The sequence below is a fragment of the Lates calcarifer genome, linkage group LG21, assembly GCF_001640805.2.
Source record: "Lates calcarifer isolate ASB-BC8 linkage group LG21, TLL_Latcal_v3, whole genome shotgun sequence".
Classification (NCBI taxonomy): domain Eukaryota; kingdom Metazoa; phylum Chordata; class Actinopteri; family Centropomidae; genus Lates; species Lates calcarifer.
Window position 1 is genome coordinate 2,221,361 of NC_066853.1, and position 18,276 is coordinate 2,239,636.

At 42.5% G+C, this 18,276-nt stretch overlaps 2 protein-coding genes and 5 non-coding genes across 9 annotated transcripts; 6 read left to right on the top strand and 1 right to left on the bottom strand.

Annotated features, from left to right (window-relative positions):
- The first annotated feature begins 1,777 nt into the window (after nucleotides 1-1,777).
- LOC127139083 (U2 spliceosomal RNA) lies at nucleotides 1,778-1,968 on the top strand. Its single transcript, XR_007808971.1, has one exon. It is a non-coding gene; the product is annotated as a U2 spliceosomal RNA (small nuclear RNA).
- A 957-nt stretch (nucleotides 1,969-2,925) lies between these two features.
- On the top strand, nucleotides 2,926-3,089 carry LOC127139089 (U1 spliceosomal RNA). The gene has a single exon (XR_007808977.1). It is a non-coding gene; the product is annotated as a U1 spliceosomal RNA (small nuclear RNA).
- Nucleotides 3,090-4,397: 1,308 nt separating this feature from the next.
- LOC127139095 (U1 spliceosomal RNA) lies at nucleotides 4,398-4,561 on the top strand. The gene has a single exon (XR_007808983.1). It is a non-coding gene; the product is annotated as a U1 spliceosomal RNA (small nuclear RNA).
- Nucleotides 4,562-5,961: 1,400 nt separating this feature from the next.
- Nucleotides 5,962-6,125, top strand: LOC127139096 (U1 spliceosomal RNA). Its single transcript, XR_007808984.1, has one exon. It is a non-coding gene; the product is annotated as a U1 spliceosomal RNA (small nuclear RNA).
- Nucleotides 6,126-7,467: 1,342 nt separating this feature from the next.
- Nucleotides 7,468-9,979, top strand: aamdc (adipogenesis associated, Mth938 domain containing). 3 transcript variants are annotated; one of them, XM_051078988.1, is made up of 3 exons: nucleotides 7,468-7,867; nucleotides 9,046-9,371; nucleotides 9,457-9,979. In XM_051078988.1, exons 2-3 carry the CDS (start codon nucleotides 9,063-9,065, stop codon nucleotides 9,595-9,597), a joined length of 450 nt encoding a protein of 149 aa, XP_050934945.1. In that variant the 5' UTR covers nucleotides 7,468-7,867; nucleotides 9,046-9,062; the 3' UTR covers nucleotides 9,598-9,979. The 3 variants fall into 3 exon arrangements, with proteins under 3 accessions (XP_050934945.1, XP_050934944.1, XP_050934946.1); XM_051078987.1 differs by lacking the exon at nucleotides 7,468-7,867 and adding an exon at nucleotides 8,084-8,117; XM_051078989.1 differs by lacking the exon at nucleotides 7,468-7,867 and having other exon boundaries at nucleotides 9,046-9,194; nucleotides 9,276-9,371.
- LOC127139084 (U2 spliceosomal RNA) lies at nucleotides 7,474-7,664 on the top strand. Its single transcript, XR_007808972.1, has one exon. It is a non-coding gene; the product is annotated as a U2 spliceosomal RNA (small nuclear RNA).
- ints4 (integrator complex subunit 4) lies at nucleotides 9,907-18,000 on the bottom strand. Its single transcript, XM_051065348.1, is given in 26 exon segments — nucleotides 9,907-10,253; nucleotides 10,255-10,326; nucleotides 10,328-10,398; nucleotides 10,963-11,083; nucleotides 11,168-11,311; nucleotides 11,389-11,548; nucleotides 12,024-12,083; nucleotides 12,169-12,299; nucleotides 12,383-12,463; nucleotides 12,561-12,654; nucleotides 13,607-13,773; nucleotides 13,874-14,007; nucleotides 14,123-14,238; nucleotides 14,355-14,497; nucleotides 14,572-14,777; nucleotides 14,864-15,038; nucleotides 15,117-15,188; nucleotides 15,322-15,442; nucleotides 15,526-15,614; nucleotides 15,765-15,815; nucleotides 15,945-16,027; nucleotides 16,195-16,312; nucleotides 16,448-16,554; nucleotides 16,662-16,779; nucleotides 16,931-17,125; nucleotides 17,882-18,000. Coding segments are annotated over 26 exon segments (2,937 nt in total). The 5' UTR covers nucleotides 17,936-18,000; the 3' UTR covers nucleotides 9,907-10,199.
- Between the last annotated feature and the right edge of the window lie 276 nt (nucleotides 18,001-18,276).

The window sequence follows — 18,276 nt, forward strand, 5'->3', positions numbered from 1 at the left end:
GGTGAACTTCTTCCTGCATGGAGTTGTCTCAGACTGGTTTCATGCACATGATGGTGAGTTCAGTGACCTCCCCACTCACCACATCTGAATCCTTTAGGATGTGGGTAGAGCAGGAGACTGGTAACATGAATGTGCAGCTGCAGAAATCTGCAGAAATAATGTGGTGCAGTCATGTGAACATGGACCAGAATCTCAAAGGAACGTTTCCAACATCTTGCCACAACTTTTTAAAAACAGATTACAAAGGTAGATGAGTTTAATACAGACAATATTACCTCATTATTCCTGTGTAAAACAGCAGAATTAATTCTCTGTTTACAGTCCTGCACTTCCTGGTTCAGCCTCTAGAGGCAGTGCAGGGATTATTTGCATAACTCGACCTGGGAGCATCGTCGAAGTGACGCAGTTGTTTTTCACCTTGATGAGCGGGCATGTTTTTCTCATCTGGACGCCTCGGGGTGAGTTCATTTGCAAATTAATAACTTTTTTTGTCACGTCAGGTGCTTCTCGTGACATTCCTTTCCGTTTTAAGGATTTATTCGCCGTGGTTTGTTAGAGGCGTCGAGTTTTTAGCGTCAGGTGTTTTTTTGACGGCGGTCTCACCTTGCAGGTAGGAGAAAAAGCTTCTGTAAAGTCAGAAAACTTGCTCGTTTTATCGACTGCGTGAACTAATCTTCAACATTTATCGCCGTGTGTTGTTGTAAAGTCGCTTCGGCGAAGTTGCATTTTAATTAAGCGGTAAATTTAGCCGCCTCTTGCTAGCCTTCCTTGTCTAACAAATTACTGTTCTGTTAAAAACTGTTAAGAAAACTGTTAAATTAAAGTCTAATATATTCAATACAGTGGGCTAACCATGCTAATTTAGTACTTTGGGGAACCTGTTGTGTTAGCAAGAGAGGGGAAGTTGGCTGCAGTTATCGTAATTATCCAGCAGAGGGAGCTACACGAGACACATTTGTTGCGTATGTTGAAATATTACAGATTATATAATTATATTACACATTATATCAACGTAGGTAAAGAATTATTTGTTTTTCATGTGATTGGAGTCAATTAGAAATAAATGATATCGATCAGTAAAAGCAGACAGAAGTAGTTTATCTTTGCCTCGGTCCGTGCGCGGTTCACAGTCGTATCGTTATAATCGTAATTAAGAACTTCTCAGTGAGTTAAACCGTTGACTGCCCTACGAGTGTATTATAATTATTAGTCCCCACGTTTGTAATTCTGAGCATGAGATATATATAGTACTTGATGTCTTAGTAAAGATATACAAAATGGCTACTAATATACCACCGCTAGTACTTACATCAAATCAAAATATAATATTAATACTACTACCAGTCATTCTGCTCATTTTACTGGAGCCACTCTCTGTTTGTTTTTATCTGATTTCTGTTTGAAAGCAAAGATACCGGTAAAAAGTTAAATTAAAAGAATGTTGTCTTTACTGTCTTAACATGTTATCGTTCACGTTGGTTAAAAAATACACACAGCTGTATGTATTTTAACGTTTTAGCAAAAACTTCTGCTCTAAATTCTTATTGGATTAGAACACACCACGTGACCCGGAAGTGTTGAGCAGCCAAGTCTGTTGCATTCGTTTCTTTAAAATAATCGTATTTTTAGCGATTCTGTGACATTTCCTTTGACTGTCCTTCGTCGTGTTTTCCTCACATGTCCCCGACTGTCCCTAAACTGTTAGTTCAGCCTGTTGACCTCTGAGTGAGAGGGACTGTGCGGAGAATGACCCCGTTACCTCCGACACTTTACCGGCATCGCTTCTCGGCCTTTTGGCTAAGATCAAGTGTAGTATCTGTTCTTATCAGTTTAATATCTGATACGTCCCCTACCCGGGGACCATATATTAAATTGATTTTTGGAACAGGGAGATGGAATAGGGGCTTGCTCCGTCCACTCCGCGCATCGACCTGGTATTGCAGTACCTCCAGGAACGGTGCACCCCCCTTTAAGTGTACAATATTAAGTATTATTTTGTTGCTAAATGTCGTAGTTTTATTCACAGACATATTAAAACCCATCATGTGCGTGTTGTCAGTGTAAAGGTTGCTTAAAGACATTTGTTTAATAATTTACATGTTGATTAAGTTGTTTTGGTTTAGTTATTTTGTGAGTTTATTAGTTTGTAGTGTCTCTAACCCTCGGTTGAAAGGTGAGGAGTTATGCTGAGTTCACTGTCCTCTCCACATTTGACAAAGGTTTAAAACATTTTCCTCAAATTGCCCTTGTTTTATGGAGTTATTTAGCTTCTTTATGCCCTAGATTTGAGCTGAACTGATTATTACTCATTGTCCACAGTTTCTGCTGCTGTTTTCCCCTGACAGATCAGAACAAAGGCAAATACACTGTCAACTTGATTTTCTGTATCATCTAACTTATTTCTTCTTGCTGTGATTTACATGAAGACAAACGCAGATAAATGTTGTAGTAACAGCGTTGTTACCACTCCAGAGCACTAGGTGGCAGTAGCACCTAGTAAACAAAGAACCAGGAAGTGGCTGTAACGTGAGGAACAATGTGTTTTGTCTTTTATTCTTTTCTCTGAGTTTCAAATGTGGATCAAACTCTGTTTTTGTTGCAGTCTGACTTTGCTTTGGTTCAGCTGAGCTTGCAGTTGGTCTGTTGCTCATTTTTAGGAGGTGAAATGGATAAAATAGATGATTTCAGATCAGGCCTTTCATATGGAAATACAGCATTGCATGATGGGAAACATGAGGACTATATATCAAATAAAACGTTAATAATCTGTATCACATTTGTGCAGCACCGTTTTGTTCTGTGTTGAATTGGTGGTGATCCACAGCCTCCTACAGCCTGAGGGTTTGTTCATATATAGATTGTGAGCACCATGAAGCAGCTTGGTTTGTGTGTGAAAGACTCCCCTGTCTGTGAGCTGTACAACTCATACTTACCTGGCAGGGGAGATACCATGATCAAGAAGGTGGTTCACCCAGGGCGAGGCTCAGCCATTGCACTCCGGTTGTGCTGACCCCTGCGAATTCCCCAAATGTGGGAATCTCGACTGCATAATTTCTGGTAGTGGGGGACTGCGTTCGCGCTCTCCCCTGATCATATGTTTAAAAATAAAACACAGTTTATGTTAGAGTAGTGGTTTGTTTTCATTCCTTAATTCCTACATTTCCTGGCATCCGTTCTTGATGTTAACATGCTGCAGCTTTGTTTATGTGTTTGCATGATATTTCACTTATGAATCATTTAGTTAATGTGTTTTCTTTTTTACTCAGTGTCGTCTAAAATGACCTGAATTCGTCATTTCAGTCTGATTATTACTTGAGTTCCTTATCCAGAAATGAAAATCCAGTCTGCTCCTGTTGTTTCTCAGCTTGCTGATGTGCTTACTTTATCTTGCTGTGAGTTACATATATAATACACTCAGAAAGTATTCAGACCCTTCACTTTTTTTACATTTTGTAATGTAGCAGCTTTATGCTAAAATGAGCAAATGTATTAAAAAGGAAAAACTGAAATACCACATTGACGTAAGTATTCAGACCCTTTGCAGTGACAATTGAAATTTAGCTCAGGTTCATCCCATTTCTCTTCATTATCTATGAGATGTTTCTATACCTTGATTTGAGTCCACCTGTGGTAAACTCAGTGAATTGGACATGGTTTGGAAAGGCGTACACTTGTCTATGTTATGTCTCACAGCTGACTGTGCACATCAGAGCAAAAACCAAGTCACGAGGTCGAGGGAACTGACTGCAGAGCTGAGAGACAGGATTGTGTTGAGGCAAATGGAAGAAGTTTAGAACAACCAGGACTCTTGACAATTGTATGTATTTCTTTTAATTTTCTTTAGTATGAAGCTACAGTATAATAAAATGTGGACAAAGTGAAGGGGTCTGAATACTTCTTTGAATGCACGGTGTTGTTGTAGTAACAGTGTTGTTACCACTCCAGAGCACTAGGTGGCAGTAGCACCTAGTAAACAAAGAAACAAGAAGTGGCTGCAACGTGAGGAACAATGTGTTTTGTCTTTTATTCTTTTCTCTGAGTTTCAAATGTGGATCAGACTCTGTTTTTGTCGCAGTCTGACTTTGCTTTGGTTCAGTTGAGCTTGCAGTTGGTCTGTTGCTCATTTTTAGGAATTGAAATGGATAAAATAGATGATTTCAGATCGGCCTTTCATATGGAAATACAGCATTGCATGATGGGAAACATGAGGACTATATATCAAATAAAACGTTAATAATCTGTATCACATTTGTGCAGCACTGTTTTGTTCTGTGTTGAATTGGTGGTGATCCACAGCCTCCTACAGTCTGAGGGTTTGTTCATATATAGATTGTGAGCACCATGAAGCAGCTTGGTTTGTGTGTGAAAGACTCCCCTGTCTGTGAGCTGTACAACTCATACTTACCTGGCAGGGGAGATACCATGATCAAGAAGGTGGTTCACCCAGGGCGAGGCTCAGCCATTGCACTCCGGTTGTGCTGACCCCTGCGAATTCCCCAAATGTGGGAATCTCGACTGCATAATTTCTGGTAGTGGGGGACTGCGTTCGCGCTCTCCCCTGATCATATGTTTAAAAAAAAAGATGTGAGTTCTGAAGTGATTAAATGTTGTACTTAGTAATGTAAAGAAACTGTAGTTAATTAAAGTAGTTGGTTTGGTTTTGAGTGAAACTAAAGAGAAATAACGAGTCAGTGAAGATGATTTTTCTCTTAAGTTACTAATTTTGATGGAATGTGTTTAGAAATCATGGTCAAGTCACTAAAAACATCAAATGAATGCATCACAGACTCGAGTGAATTTGGTTATGGATCAAATGTTAGTATATTATTGAATCCTGTAGTCAGATGTGTTCTCCATTAGAGACAACCTGAGCTCTGTTAGTTGATGTATGAGTATAATTTACACTGGAAAAGGAATTTTGTCATTGGAGATCTGGATCTTACATAATCAGAGAAACAAGCTGAGCAAACAGACGTCCTGTATCGACCCAAGAGCGTCATTGAGAAACACTGATTTTTAAATTGAGACTGCATTATTCAGTGTTTTTATTGATTTTGATTACTTGGTTGGTTTGTTTTTGAGAGGAGGAGATCTCTGTGGATAATTTTGCTCCTGATCGATAAACACTGAAGAAATCCTAATGTTGTGAAACGTGAAGCTATTTTATTCAGTGTTTTTTACCAGTTTTAATCATTGTGTCTGTTTTGGAGAGGAGGTCTGAGGATAATTTGACTCCCAATAAAAATTCCTGAACTGTGAACACTCAGGGATTCTTAAACTACCATGAGTTGTTTAACAATTAAAAACAATAATTCCTGCAGTATTCACACTGTCAGTCATCCCCAAAGGACGATATGAAAGCCTACTGCTTCTGTCATCCAGCTGGACAGGAGAAAGGCAACTACTTTTAATTTTCTGTATCATCTAACTTATTTCTTCTTGCTGTGATTTACATGAAGACAAACGCAGATAAATGTTGTAGTAACAGCGTTGTTACCACTCCAGAGCACTAGGTGGCAGTAGCACCTAGTAAACAAAGAACCAGGAAGTGGCTGTAACGTGAGGAACAATGTGTTTTGTCTTTTATTCTTTTCTCTGAGTTTCAAATGTGGATCAGACTCTGTTTTTGTCGCAGTCTGACTTTGCTTTGGTTCAGTTGAGCTTGCAGTTGGTCTGTTGCTCATTTTTAGGAAGTTGAAATGGATAAAATAGATGATTTCAGATCGGCCTTTCATATGGAAATACAGCATTGCATGATGGGAAACATGAGGACTACTATATCAAATAAAACGTTAATAATGTGTATCACATTTGTGGCAGCACTGCTTTTGTTCTGTGTTGAATTGGTGGTGATCCACAGCCTCCTACAGTCTGAGGGTTTGTTCATATATAGATTGTGAGCACCATGAAGCAGCTTGGTTTGTGTGTGAAAGACTCCCCTGTCTGTGAGCTGTACAACTCATACTTACCTGGCAGGGGAGATACCATGATCAAGAAGGTGGTTCACCCAGGGCGAGGCTCAGCCATTGCACTCCGGTTGTGCTGACCCCTGCGAATTCCCCAAATGTGGGAATCTCGACTGCATAATTTCTGGTAGTGGGGGACTGCGTTCGCGCTCTCCCCTGATCATATGTTTAAAAATAAACTTTAACATCCTGAGTTTAGTCTCTCAGAGTCTGAAGTCCATGATTTGTTTCAAGACTTCTGTTGTGAATTGGCGTTATATTGACTCCATCGAATGACCTCGTTTACAGTGCTTTCAGTAAGTATTCAGACCCCTTCACTTCTTTCAGATTATGTTATATTGCAAAATTATGTTAAAATCGTTCCCATTTAGTTTCTCCTTTATTAATCTACTTTCAATATCTGATTTGAGAACCTTAAGTTTAACAAGGAAAATACTGAGGTAAAACATTGATAAAAGTATACAGATCTTGTACGCAGTACTTAGTAGGGCTGGGAACACTTTTACGACTGATTAACTCTTAAAAACTCACTGTACACGGACTGGAAAAGACTAGCTAGCCTAACAACACAAGAAGGCTACAAACAACCCGCAATACATCTTTCGAAAATACCGTAATTACACCTGTACTCGCTCAATTCGGTTGAAATTTACTGAAACGTAATGGTATAGTTCTATAGGGGGGGATATTGCCATATATTATAGACAATACAGTACCATTTCTTTTGCACTGTGCTCTGCTGAATAACTGCAAGAACGATTCTATTTTTACATTTTAACTAGAATGGAAGGAAACACTCGAGAAGGAAAACAAAGTAAGAAAATGGGTTTTGTGGCAACGAGAGATTGGAGATAAGAGATTTTATTTTGCAGTTTATACTAAAAAGGAATAAATAAGAAATTTAGGATTAGTTTTCATTCTTTATTAAATATATTCTAAGATGTATTGTGTGTGTGTGTGTAATCGAATTCGTGAGTTGATAGTAACGTTACGCTCCCAGTACAAAGGCAAACTGATGCTATACTGCTGCTGTTATTAGATGTGTAGAAAGTGCAGTTACATCCTGTGTCCACTAGAGGCTGACGGAGCTCCGTTAGTTTTTGAAATAAATTTTAAAAAGCACATTATCCTTTCACCCACCAGGAGCTCCATCACGATCAGTTATTTTTAACATCAGCGAAAAATACACACACACACACACACACACACACACACACACACACACATGAGTAGTAATATCGTTACTACAACTTTTGCTTCATCTTCCTTCTTATTGGATTAGAACACACCACGTGACCCGGAAGTGTTGAGCAGCCAAGTCTGTTGCATTCGTTTCTTTAAAATAATCGTATTTTTAGCGATTCTGTGACATTTCCTTTGACTGTCCTTCGTCGTGTTTTCCTCACATGTCCCCGACTGTCCCTAAACTGTTAGTTCAGCCTGTTGACCTCTGAGTGAGAGGGACTGTGCGGAGAATGACCCCGTTACCTCCGACACGTTTACCGGCATCGCTTCTCGGCCTTTTGGCTAAGATCAAGTGTAGTATCTGTTCTTATCAGTTTAATATCTGATACGTCCCCTACCCGGGGACCATATATTAAATTGATTTTTGGAACAGGGAGATGGAATAGGGGCTTGCTCCGTCCACTCCGCGCATCGACCTGGTATTGCAGTACCTCCAGGAACGGTGCACCCCCCTCTTAACTGTTGAATTTTAAATTAACGGTCGCCTCTTTTATAACGTATTATGTGTATACCATGGCACCGTTAACGTTAGCCTAGCTTGTTTTTAAGTTACAATTGCGTCGGTGTTAATCGTTCAGGAGTTTTCTACCGGGAGCCGAATTATCCACAGAGGTCTTCCTCCTCACTATAAGAAACGGACCAGCTGATTAAAACCGGTAAATTCGCCGATTAAAGCAGTTTCACGTTAAATATGCGCGTTTCCCTATGAGGCTTTCGGGCGGACAGGAGGGACAGTCCTTCTAACGGTTAAAGGTTATAAATACGAGGTTATACAAAGAGTTAAACATTAGTTTTCGGCTGATAGTGTTTTAGTAGAGATGCAGTTTGCTGGGTAGAGGTCCCTTTAACCACAGCAGGAAGAATAACTTCAGGGGGGTGTGGTTAGTCTGTTGACAGCGACACAAGGTAAGCAGCAGTAACAGGACAGATCTTTACTTCATGATTTTCTCTCCTAAAACTCAACCTGCTCCTTTTCTAATCACCTTTAACCTGTTCTGAGTTCTGTATTAATGCAGCGACAGACTTTAACATGCAGTTTTTAATGGTTTGGTGGGCAGCGTGAGCCGTGTGTGGCTAGTACAAAAATAGCTCTCAGTCAGCCTGTGTTGGCTTTGAATAACAGGAGAATTGGCAGCAGAAGGTTTTGGCCTTTTGTAGCTGACAAATGTGAAATGTTAATATCAACTGGTCTGTGTGGTGTACACGGTCACTAATGTCTGTTGCAGGGTGGTTAAGTGTGTAATGACTTTATTTGGTGTCAGATCAGCATGTTTTAAAGAACCAAGGACGGAGAGAGAGAGAGCGGCGGCATCATGTTGTAGCTTTGAAAATACAGATATTTAAATTGTCTTTACTTAACATGGAAAAACCTGCAACTTCATACTTTACTTAAATTCACTACACTCTAGTGTTAACAAAATCACAATGCACTACAACAACACAAGATGGAGGCAACACACAGGAACAAAACCTGATCAGATTTTATGGTTCAAACTATTTTTTTATGCTCAGTAACATTTGGATTTCCACTCATTTGATTTTTCATCTTTCTGGATGCTTATTCGTCACTTCATAGAGAGACAAAAGACTTCTTTTTTTACTCTAAAGGTACTTCCTGTTCAAAGACATGGTTTAGTTTTTATATAAATCAGGTCCTACTGATCCCCTAAAGCTCTGAGAAATAAAAAATGGAGACAAAATCAACAGTCTCAGGAGGTTTGTTTATAGGAGGCAGATTATCACAGGGCTGGTGGTCTGATCCCCACATACACTAGTGTCCTTGAACGCAGCTGTTTTACAGAGTCATAATCTTTGTCTCCTCCTCGTCTCTCAGTAAGCAGCCTCTCAGCCATGTCCTCCCCAGAGATCGCCTCTCTCTCCTGGGGCCACATGAAGGTGAAGGGATGCTCCTCCAGCTACAAGGACTGTAAGGTCTGGCCTGGAGGGAGCCGGACCTGGGACTGGAGGGAGACCGGGACTGACGTGAGTGGATCCAGAATCAGAAGTCAAACGCACACCTACCGTAGCACCTTGTTGTTTACATGTTCCATGTCCCACCCCCAGCATTACCCAGGAGTCCAACCTGCCGATCTGGAGGAGGTGCTGAAGAAGGGGATAGACCTGCTGGTCATCGGCAGAGGCATGAGTGAAGCTCTGCAGGTACGACAACAACCACACACCTACAGACGGTGCGGTCGATTCAGACTCAGACTTCAGACGATTTAAGTCTCGTCTCTTCTCCCAGGTTCCCTCCTCCACCGTGGACTTTGTGAAGCAGAAAGGCGTCGACGTCAGAGTCTTGCAGACGGAGAAAGCCGTCGCTGAATACAACAAACTGGCTTCGCAGGGCGCCAAGGTGGGAGGAGTCTTCCACTCCACCTGTTAACGACGCCTCTGGAGTTTCTGACCTACAGAAGATCGGGTGGGCAGCCTGCAGAGCACCACACTCTGTTCTGCTAAATGTATAGCTGGATAACTCTTGATTTAGGGTGAGACTGAACACTCACTGCAGCCCAGGTCGTGTTAGCTGCACTGTAGAGGAGCACAGGCAAGTTTATAAATCATTTCTATAATTTCACAGTTTACTTTAAGATCAAATTCAAGATGGAAAAACATACATTTGACCTTAGAGAGCGATTCTTTGTAAAGACAGATCATTTCACTGTGATGTTGGTGAAACTAAATGAATGCACAGTTCATTTTTCATGAGGAGAAAATGTATTTCTGCTTGTTTTGCTACAGAAAATAAAACTAGAGAGAAAGAATAATTTCCATCACATGGGTTTGTCTTCAATAAGAAACAACTGTAGAGTAGAAAAATATTCCTGGTACAAGTGAACGCACCATGAGTAGAAACATACTCTTTGTGCTTCTGAGCTTTTTAACCTTTTTCTTTTGCAGAGTTTTGAATTTAGCTGCTGGCATCCTCTGGCATTGGAAAGTTGAGAGGAGTTTAAGTCCTGTCTGCGTCTTTGTAACGGGGCTTTGTTAGCGTCTGGCAGGTTTGGGCATGATGTAGACTTTGACGGGTTTGCTGAAACGGAATGGTTCCCTCGACGGCGGCCTCAGGTGGCGGGATGCTGTCGATGCTCTCGCTCCATCCCTGCTGCTTGGAGGTGGAGGACTGACAGGGAGGTGGAGGAGGAGCTGTAGGCGAGCAGGAGGCGAACCTCAATCTGAGACGGCTCTGAGGGAGAGAGAGTAGAAAGGGTCAGTGATGGAGGTCAAACTAAAAAGACAGAGGTCTCAGATTTGGTGTGTTTTTGCAGGGCATTCACAAAGTATTCAGACCCCTTCACTTTTTTCAATCTACACTCAATACTCCGCTTAATAATGACAAAGCAAAAACAGAATTTTAGAAACATTTCGCAAATTTATAAAAAAGGAAAAACTGAAATATCCAATCAACTGAATTTAGCACAGATGGACTCTAATTAAAGTGTAGAAACATTTCTAAGATGCTTAAGAGAAAAGAGAGAAACCTGAGATAAATATTTAAGTGTTAACAGTGTGATACTAATTTGCAAAACTTTAGAAAAAAAAATTCTGTTTTCATTTTGTCAAATTGAGTGTAGACTGGATGAGAGGGTGTGAATACTTTCTGAATGCACTTTACAATAAATTTACAAACAATTTGATATGATTCCATTCAGACAATTAGGATTTGATGTGCATTCATTGGCATCAAAAGTAGATTTAAAACGTCTGAATATTTTATTACCAACATTAGACATGTGAGTGTTATACTGACCTGTCCATGCAGTGTGAGAGAGGTAGACCTGTGTGATGAGTCTGTGTCTGTCAGGTCCAGGTTTCCTGAAGTCTCCAGGTTTAGGATGGATCACGTGACTCTGGCCGTCTGGATACAGAACCTGCAGACAGGAAGTCAGTGATTCAGTCAAAGAGCTGCTGGAGACGACCACCTGAGAAACAGGTTGGTTATAAATCACACTGACCTGCACTTTGACGCTGTTCTGAGGATCCTGGACGTGCTCCAGCGTTGCATCGATGTCTAGCGCCACCACCAGGCCAGATGTAAACCTCAGGGGATTATCAGACTCCCCAGTCGGCTCTATGATGGTGGCTGTCGCTCGATGGATCTGTTAACAGAGTGAAGATGTTGAAGAAAACAGAAACGATCCTTAATTCCCCTCATATACGGGTTTATTGATTATACCTGCTCAGGCAGTTTGAGCTGCAGCAGGCCGCTCTGTCTGAGGGTCGTCTGGAGGATCTTCACCAGCTCCACTGGTTTACAGGACGACAGCCGGGGCATGAGCTCCAAAAGCTTGTCCACAAAACTGTCCTGGAGGTGGGGCAGCTCTGTCAGAAACAGCCTGCATGTTGGAATGAAGAAGTAAAAACAGGAAACACAGACAGCAGAGAAACGTTTATGTTTTCAGGCATGAGGCATATACAACAGTTCAGTCAGAAAATTCTGTAATTTAATTTTAGTTTACCTCTTCAGTAACATTCTCCCCTGTACTTTTACTTATGTAAAGTATCTGATTACTTCTTCCTCCACTGGAAGTCACAGAATAACACAAACTGACTAACAGATGGAGGCAGTGGTATTCCAGCAGCTCCTGTGTTCCTGCTTGTAAAATTAGTGTTTTTGTCAATGGAGTCTGGTAGAGATATGTAGCGATGTCTTTGGTTGATCTTACTCTTTCAAAACGTCTATCTCAGTTAAAATCCTGTCCATAATGTCCACTGTTCTTGCTCAGTACTGCTCCGATTCCAAAGATTTTTGTCCCCATCAATTATTTACACCCAAAAACAGTGAAAACGGTCCAGAGATGAAGGTTTTACCTCTGAAAAGATTCAACATCCTGCAAAAACTTCTCACAGCTGCTGATGAGAGGATCCAACCTGAAGAGAAATGACAAATAAACATCTGTACAGACTGATGCTGTGTGTATACAGATGTGTGTGTGTGTGTGGTGTGTGCGCTGACCCTTGTCTGGTGCGAGCAGACAGGACGAGCTGCAGGGCTTTGGCCTGGAGGCGAACGTGATGTATGGTGGCCACATGTCTGTTCTCCAGACCGCTGTACAGAAACTCCAGCTTGTAGGTTTCCTCTAAGATCTACACAAACACACATCACACACACATTTAAACACACTAACACTGATTAATGATCTCACAGGTGCTCACAGTGTAACACCGACCTGCTGAGCTGCCGCCGTGGCCGTGACGTTTTGTTTGAGGCAGAGAGGGACGGCCATGTTCCACAGCTTCTCCTGCAGAGCCTGAGGAAACGAGGCAAAGGTAAAACACGACGATCTTTACTTTAAAACCATAAATCTGCAGCTTCAAGTCACGGCAGATGAAACACACACTTCCTACCTTCATGAGCAGCAGCTGGCAGCGCAGGTACGTAGCACAGAAATCTGCAGCTCCGGCGAGTTCGGTCTGCAGCTCACCGAGCCGCTGCAGGTCTCTGACAGACAGGAGGACAAAAAGCCTTGAACTCAACCTCTAGGACTGGACATTTTTATGCTACTGTTAATAAAACATTAACATACATAGCACCTTTAAAAGCTACAAAGTGCATTACAAGACAAAATGCAAGGAATGAAGGCTAAAGTGCTACAAATTAGAATAAAATCTGACGAGTAGAAGAATAGAAATGGTTAAAATAATCAGTAAAGAGAAAAGTAAGAATCATAATGTAGGAAAAAGTTATGATTTCTGTGTCACAATCCTATTCCCGGGTCTCTCCTGTTTTCCAGATGCTGCAGTGCTGAGTGGTTTGAACACATCTTGAGTCCAAAAACTATTCAGTGTCGTTTTACTGTTTTCACTGTGATGAGAGAAGAAATGGCTGCAGCTGATAAGTTACACTTTTTAAAAGAATGAAGAAAAACAAAGATGGCAGCGGGTGCTAACGTTAGCATATTAACCTAGCTAACTTAAGCACCTGATGGTAAAAGCAGGTACCACTGATATAAGTTGTTTGTTTTACAGGGTGTCTCTTTCTATGAGCCCATATCTTCCTGTTTTGATTGTTAGTCCTTTTCTGTGCTGCCCCCAAAAAAAGCGAAAATAGCTAGCTATGGTCGTCTATTTTCACCTACGCTAAGAGAAAATAGCTAGCTAAGACCAGCTTTATTTGCGTTAGCTGGGCACCACAGAAAAGGACTGACAATTGAAACACAAATATGTGGGCTCATAGTAAGAAACACCCTGTAAAACACAACTTATATCAGTTTTACCTGCTTTTACTAGCAGGTGCTAATGTTAGCCAGGTTAGCTGGCTAGCATTAGCACCCACTGGCGTCAAACTTTGTCCTTCAAAATGCTGAACACCACAAGTTTAAAAGGCTGTTGGAGGTTAACACTTGGTTTTAGGGTTGAGATTAGAGTGAGGGGTCAGACACTGCTGTTCATACCGTATAGTGAAGTCCAGCAGGTCCTGAGCTCCGGGTGCTTCCAGGTTCTGGATGGTGCTGACCCTGTTGAGACTCTGCTGAAGGAAGAGCTGAGCCGATTCCACAGAACCTGAACCACTGCCCGAGTCCACCGAGTCCAGACCGTAAACCTGCTTCCTGCCTGGCAACTGAGAGACAGGAGGGGAGACAGAGAGTTCAGAGGCGCTGTAGACATGGAACCGCAGGAATATGACCTTATTATGAGCACTACAGTATTTCATTTCTCACTCTCAGCGGTGGTACGAGGTGTGACAGACTGTCCCTCAGGTAGGCGTAGTGTCTGAAGGTGTGATCGGAGAACAGAGCCGGCATGGTGGGGCACGACTTGGCAGCGTTGAACACCAACACCAGCACCGCAATGTCTGAGATCAACAACCAGAGTCAAGAAAGAAAAACCAAAAAAGCTCCAGAGTCAGAAGTTCCTGAGTTTCAGCTAAAAATGTGGAACTGCAGGTTGATGAGGTGTGTGAAGGATACAGGCCGGGTCGTCCATGTCAGGCTCTGGTGTGTCGAAATATGGGTGTGTGCTGAGGAGTTCAGAAACCAGCGGCAGCACCAGTGTCGGATGACGAGAACCCACAAACTTCAGACACCTGAGAGGACAGAAGAAAATAAAATACACCAATTTAGGAGATTAAATTTAGGCTTCAAACATCAGAACAGTGGTGTTCATCTGTGAAGATTATCGCACACAAACAGAGTGTCTTACTTCCAGACAGAGTTGCGGTCGGTGGGATACTTGTTGAGGTTCTTCAGCAGCTCCAGCAGAGCCAGCTGGATACACTCTTTAGTGGAGACATTGGTGTAACAGAGTAATTCATGGAGAGCTTCTCTGATGTCACGAGACGAGTCCTGGAGACCGACAGCGATTTGTCAGTGTGAGCAAACATCGGCCTTGAGGAAATAATTTAGTTTGTTTTTCATACCTCCAACACAGCGAGCACCGTGTCCAGCTGGTCCTCTCTGAGTGTGATGTGCATAGAGATTTCTCTCAGGACGTGGATGGACTGCAGCCTCACTTCCTCTATCTCGTCGTTGAACATGTCGACCAGGAAGTCCAGACACTTCTCGGCGAAGCTGGGAGACGACCGGGCCAGCTTACACAACGCCTCCACCGCCGCGATGCGGACCTCTGAAATAAAATCAGAGACAGAGTGAACACCAGAGGACACGTTCTTTATTGAAGGACAAAGACTGGCTGCTCTGTGCTTCCTGTACCAAACATCTCGTCCTCTAGGCCATGAACAAATGCGCCACAGGCCCCCGAGGCGATGAGGTTGACCGTGTTGGTGTCCAGTTTCTCCTTGGGGGCGTCGTCGGCCCACTTCCTGCCGGAGGAGAACTCTCCGGAGGTGAAGAGCTCCTTGGCTCGTTCGTGGGCCGTACGCTTCCTCTGGATGCAGGAAAGAGTTAAAATGTTAAAATATTCTCTGTTAAAAAGCAGGTATTTAATGAGTAAACAGGTCCTCACCCTGAGATCGGACATCAGCTTCTTATCCAAAGTTTGCTCCAGGAAGTGAGGACTGACCTGCAGCATCGAACCCTGACACAGAGAAGATTCAACATGTTTCACCTCTGAATGTTGAATTTAAAATCCTTTTCAGACACAGAACATGGATCTTTACTGGCTTTATCTGTCTGTTAAACTAAGTGTCGCCCTGATCCTGTTCCCCCACCAGAGTTTTGGCGGCCTGCACCCGGACCATCCAGGATCCATCGCTGACCATGTGACTGATCTTCCCAAAGGCGTCGTCGACCAGTCGGATCTCTTCATTGGACGACGGGATGGGCACAATGCTGATTGGACAGAGAGAGCAGTGAGTCACGAGCCTACACCTGCACTGACAGGTAAGTGGCTCTGAACATCAGGGTCCTCTCACCTCTCTGGGTACAGCTGACTCAGCACCCAGACCATCTGCACCGCTGCAGAGCGGACCTGCTCGTAATCATCCGACAGCAGCCTGCAGGCCTGGAAACACATTTAAACACTTTATTAGGGCTCAAACGTATAGAGAGGTCTGATATCCTTTGACATTAAAGGACGCGCACACACACAATTTGAATCTGTAAAACACTTTTCTCATGGCAGAGAGAGGCAGTAAAACTTAACAAGCGTTACCTGGTCATAAATGATCTGATGAATCTTCATTCCTCTCTCGTGCAGCTGCAGCTGGAAAACAATCACACAAAGCTGAATCACTGAAATAAGAGTGGGCTGGGTTCTCTGTAATTAAACTTTGTGTCATCATTAAATACAGCAGTAAGTTTTCAGTGAGTGCAGGTGCTGGCAGTGTCCTACCATGGCTTTGATGGCTGCAGTGCGCACTCTGGGGTCCTGGTCTCCAAAGTAGTCGCTGATGATACTCTGGACGTCCCTCACTCCTCCTGCAGCAAACATAAACACATCACACAACAACTGAAAACACAACCATGACTCATAAATGTGACTTATATTTTCAAATGTGTTTAAAAACAACATGTTTTTTGCAGTTTCTCCAACATCTTAGGGAACTGTTTCACTTTGAAATCATGCGTGTAATGACACACACACCTATCGATGTTCCCAGTCCCTCGACTGTCTTTGTTCAGAGGACTGTCCACCATGCCGAGACATCCCAGGAGTTGCAGACACTTGATCCTCACCCCGAAGTATGTGTCTGACAGGTGCTGAAAGGAGGAAAGGGAAGAGAACTAAAATGTTTTGTTGCTTTGTGCAGAGAGGTCTGTTGAGTCTGAACCCTCAGTGATGGGCCCTGTGTGTTTGTGTGTGTGTGTGTGTGTGTGTGTGTGTGTGTGTGTCACCTTGCAGGCCATCTCTATGAGCCTCTGTCTGACTGCAGGGCTCTCTGGTAGCTGTGTACCAATGACCAGCAGAGTGTCCAGCAGCTGAGCGAGGACCTGATGGGACTCTGCAGACATACACAGAGAAAAACCTTTTAAAATGCACACTTTCAAAATATTTTAAATGACAGAGGATCTAATGAGCATGTGAGTAAAAAGTCTGTGTGTGTCTTACTCTCATTGCTGAGTGTGTTAATGGCGTCGTCAACGATGCAGTCGGGGCTGAAACCCTGTGTTTTGGACAGCAGACCCAGCAGAGAGGCGATCTTCAGCCTCACTGAGTTATCTGTCTCCTGGGAGAAAACAACATCAGCAACATCTCAGCTCAGACTGAACACAATGAACAGAACTTTAAGACACTGTAAAGCATGGTTTTACACAGCAGAGCTGTTTTATCACAGCCGTGCAGAGATTATATTTCTAAAGCTCTCAGTATGTCTTTACCTTGTAGTAGTGCTCCAGCAGGATCCTGACTACACCCTCCACGCTCTCCGCCTCCACAGGTTTGCGTGCGAACTGCAGCAGGTACTGCAGAGCATCAGTGGAGTTGGTGGCCTTACAGAGGTCGATGTGCAGAGCCGCAGATTTACTGGGTTTGGACAGACGCAGCTTCTTGGCCGGAGCTTCTTCATGGGGAATCTGTCAGCGTGGAAAAGTTTAGACTGAAATATCATTTCTACAAAAAGCAGGTGACTTTATTATCTTCTACTCAGACTCAGCCTGTCCTGTTTATTCAGAATTACTCAGCCGTGGTGATGCTGCAATAACACACAAGCATTTGAAGATCAATAAATAAAATACAGTGAAATATTATTTAATAACCACACAACCAGCATCTCGAAGTCACTCCTGAACAACAGCACCAACATAAAGTCTTTTTCAGCATAAAATACTGTCACATTCACTGTAATGTAATAAACCACAATCTTCAAAGAAAAAGTCTTGTTTTCAGGTGACTTCACTGATCAGATGTCAGATGTTTTTTATTTCTGAAATCAGTTAAGGATGACAGTAACAGCTTGGAAAAGATTAACCAACAAAGCGGATGTATAGTTACAGAGAAAAAACTCAAATAATCTACTAACTAGCCGAATGTAATTAATTCCTAATTCTGTCTTAAAAGTTAGCTAACGTTAACATTAGCTAACGCTAACGAGGTGTTAACTCATGTTAATTTAGTCACATGAACCACAGCTAACAGCACCGCTTATATTAAGAGCCACCAAAACCTCTTGTTCAAAGATCACAGAGGTGTTGTGACTGTGAGCGGCTGACTTGTTGTGTTCGTTAGCCGTTAGCATTAGCACTAACAGGTGAGTTAGCTCTCAAGCGCAGCGTTTATTTCCGGTTTATAAATCTACGGCGAGCCGCGTTAACAGGGGTTCACGTGCTCACCTGTACAACTTTGGAAAACTCCTCATAAACTCGCTTTTTCAGATGTGCTGCCATGTTGAGGGAGAGGTGGTTAGCTAAGCTTTCCTCTTCGGCAGCGACATGGAATTGTCCCTTTCGACTCCCGTAGCTACGGGAAGTTAAGTAAAACGCGTTTTGTAAATTACGCTCCTTCATGCTTTACCCGCTAAAATGACCTGTTTATTAAACTGACAATGGAAAACTGATTAAGAATATGATTCTAGGTATTAAAATTTAAGCTATTTAAATTGACTGTGATCTGCTTCGTAGCGCAGAGCTGATTTAAGATATATTCATTTTTCAAGTCTATCTTAGACATAGCGCATAGATTTAGTATGTAGATGCTGGATGTCATCCCTGTACCTCCCTGTCTTTCT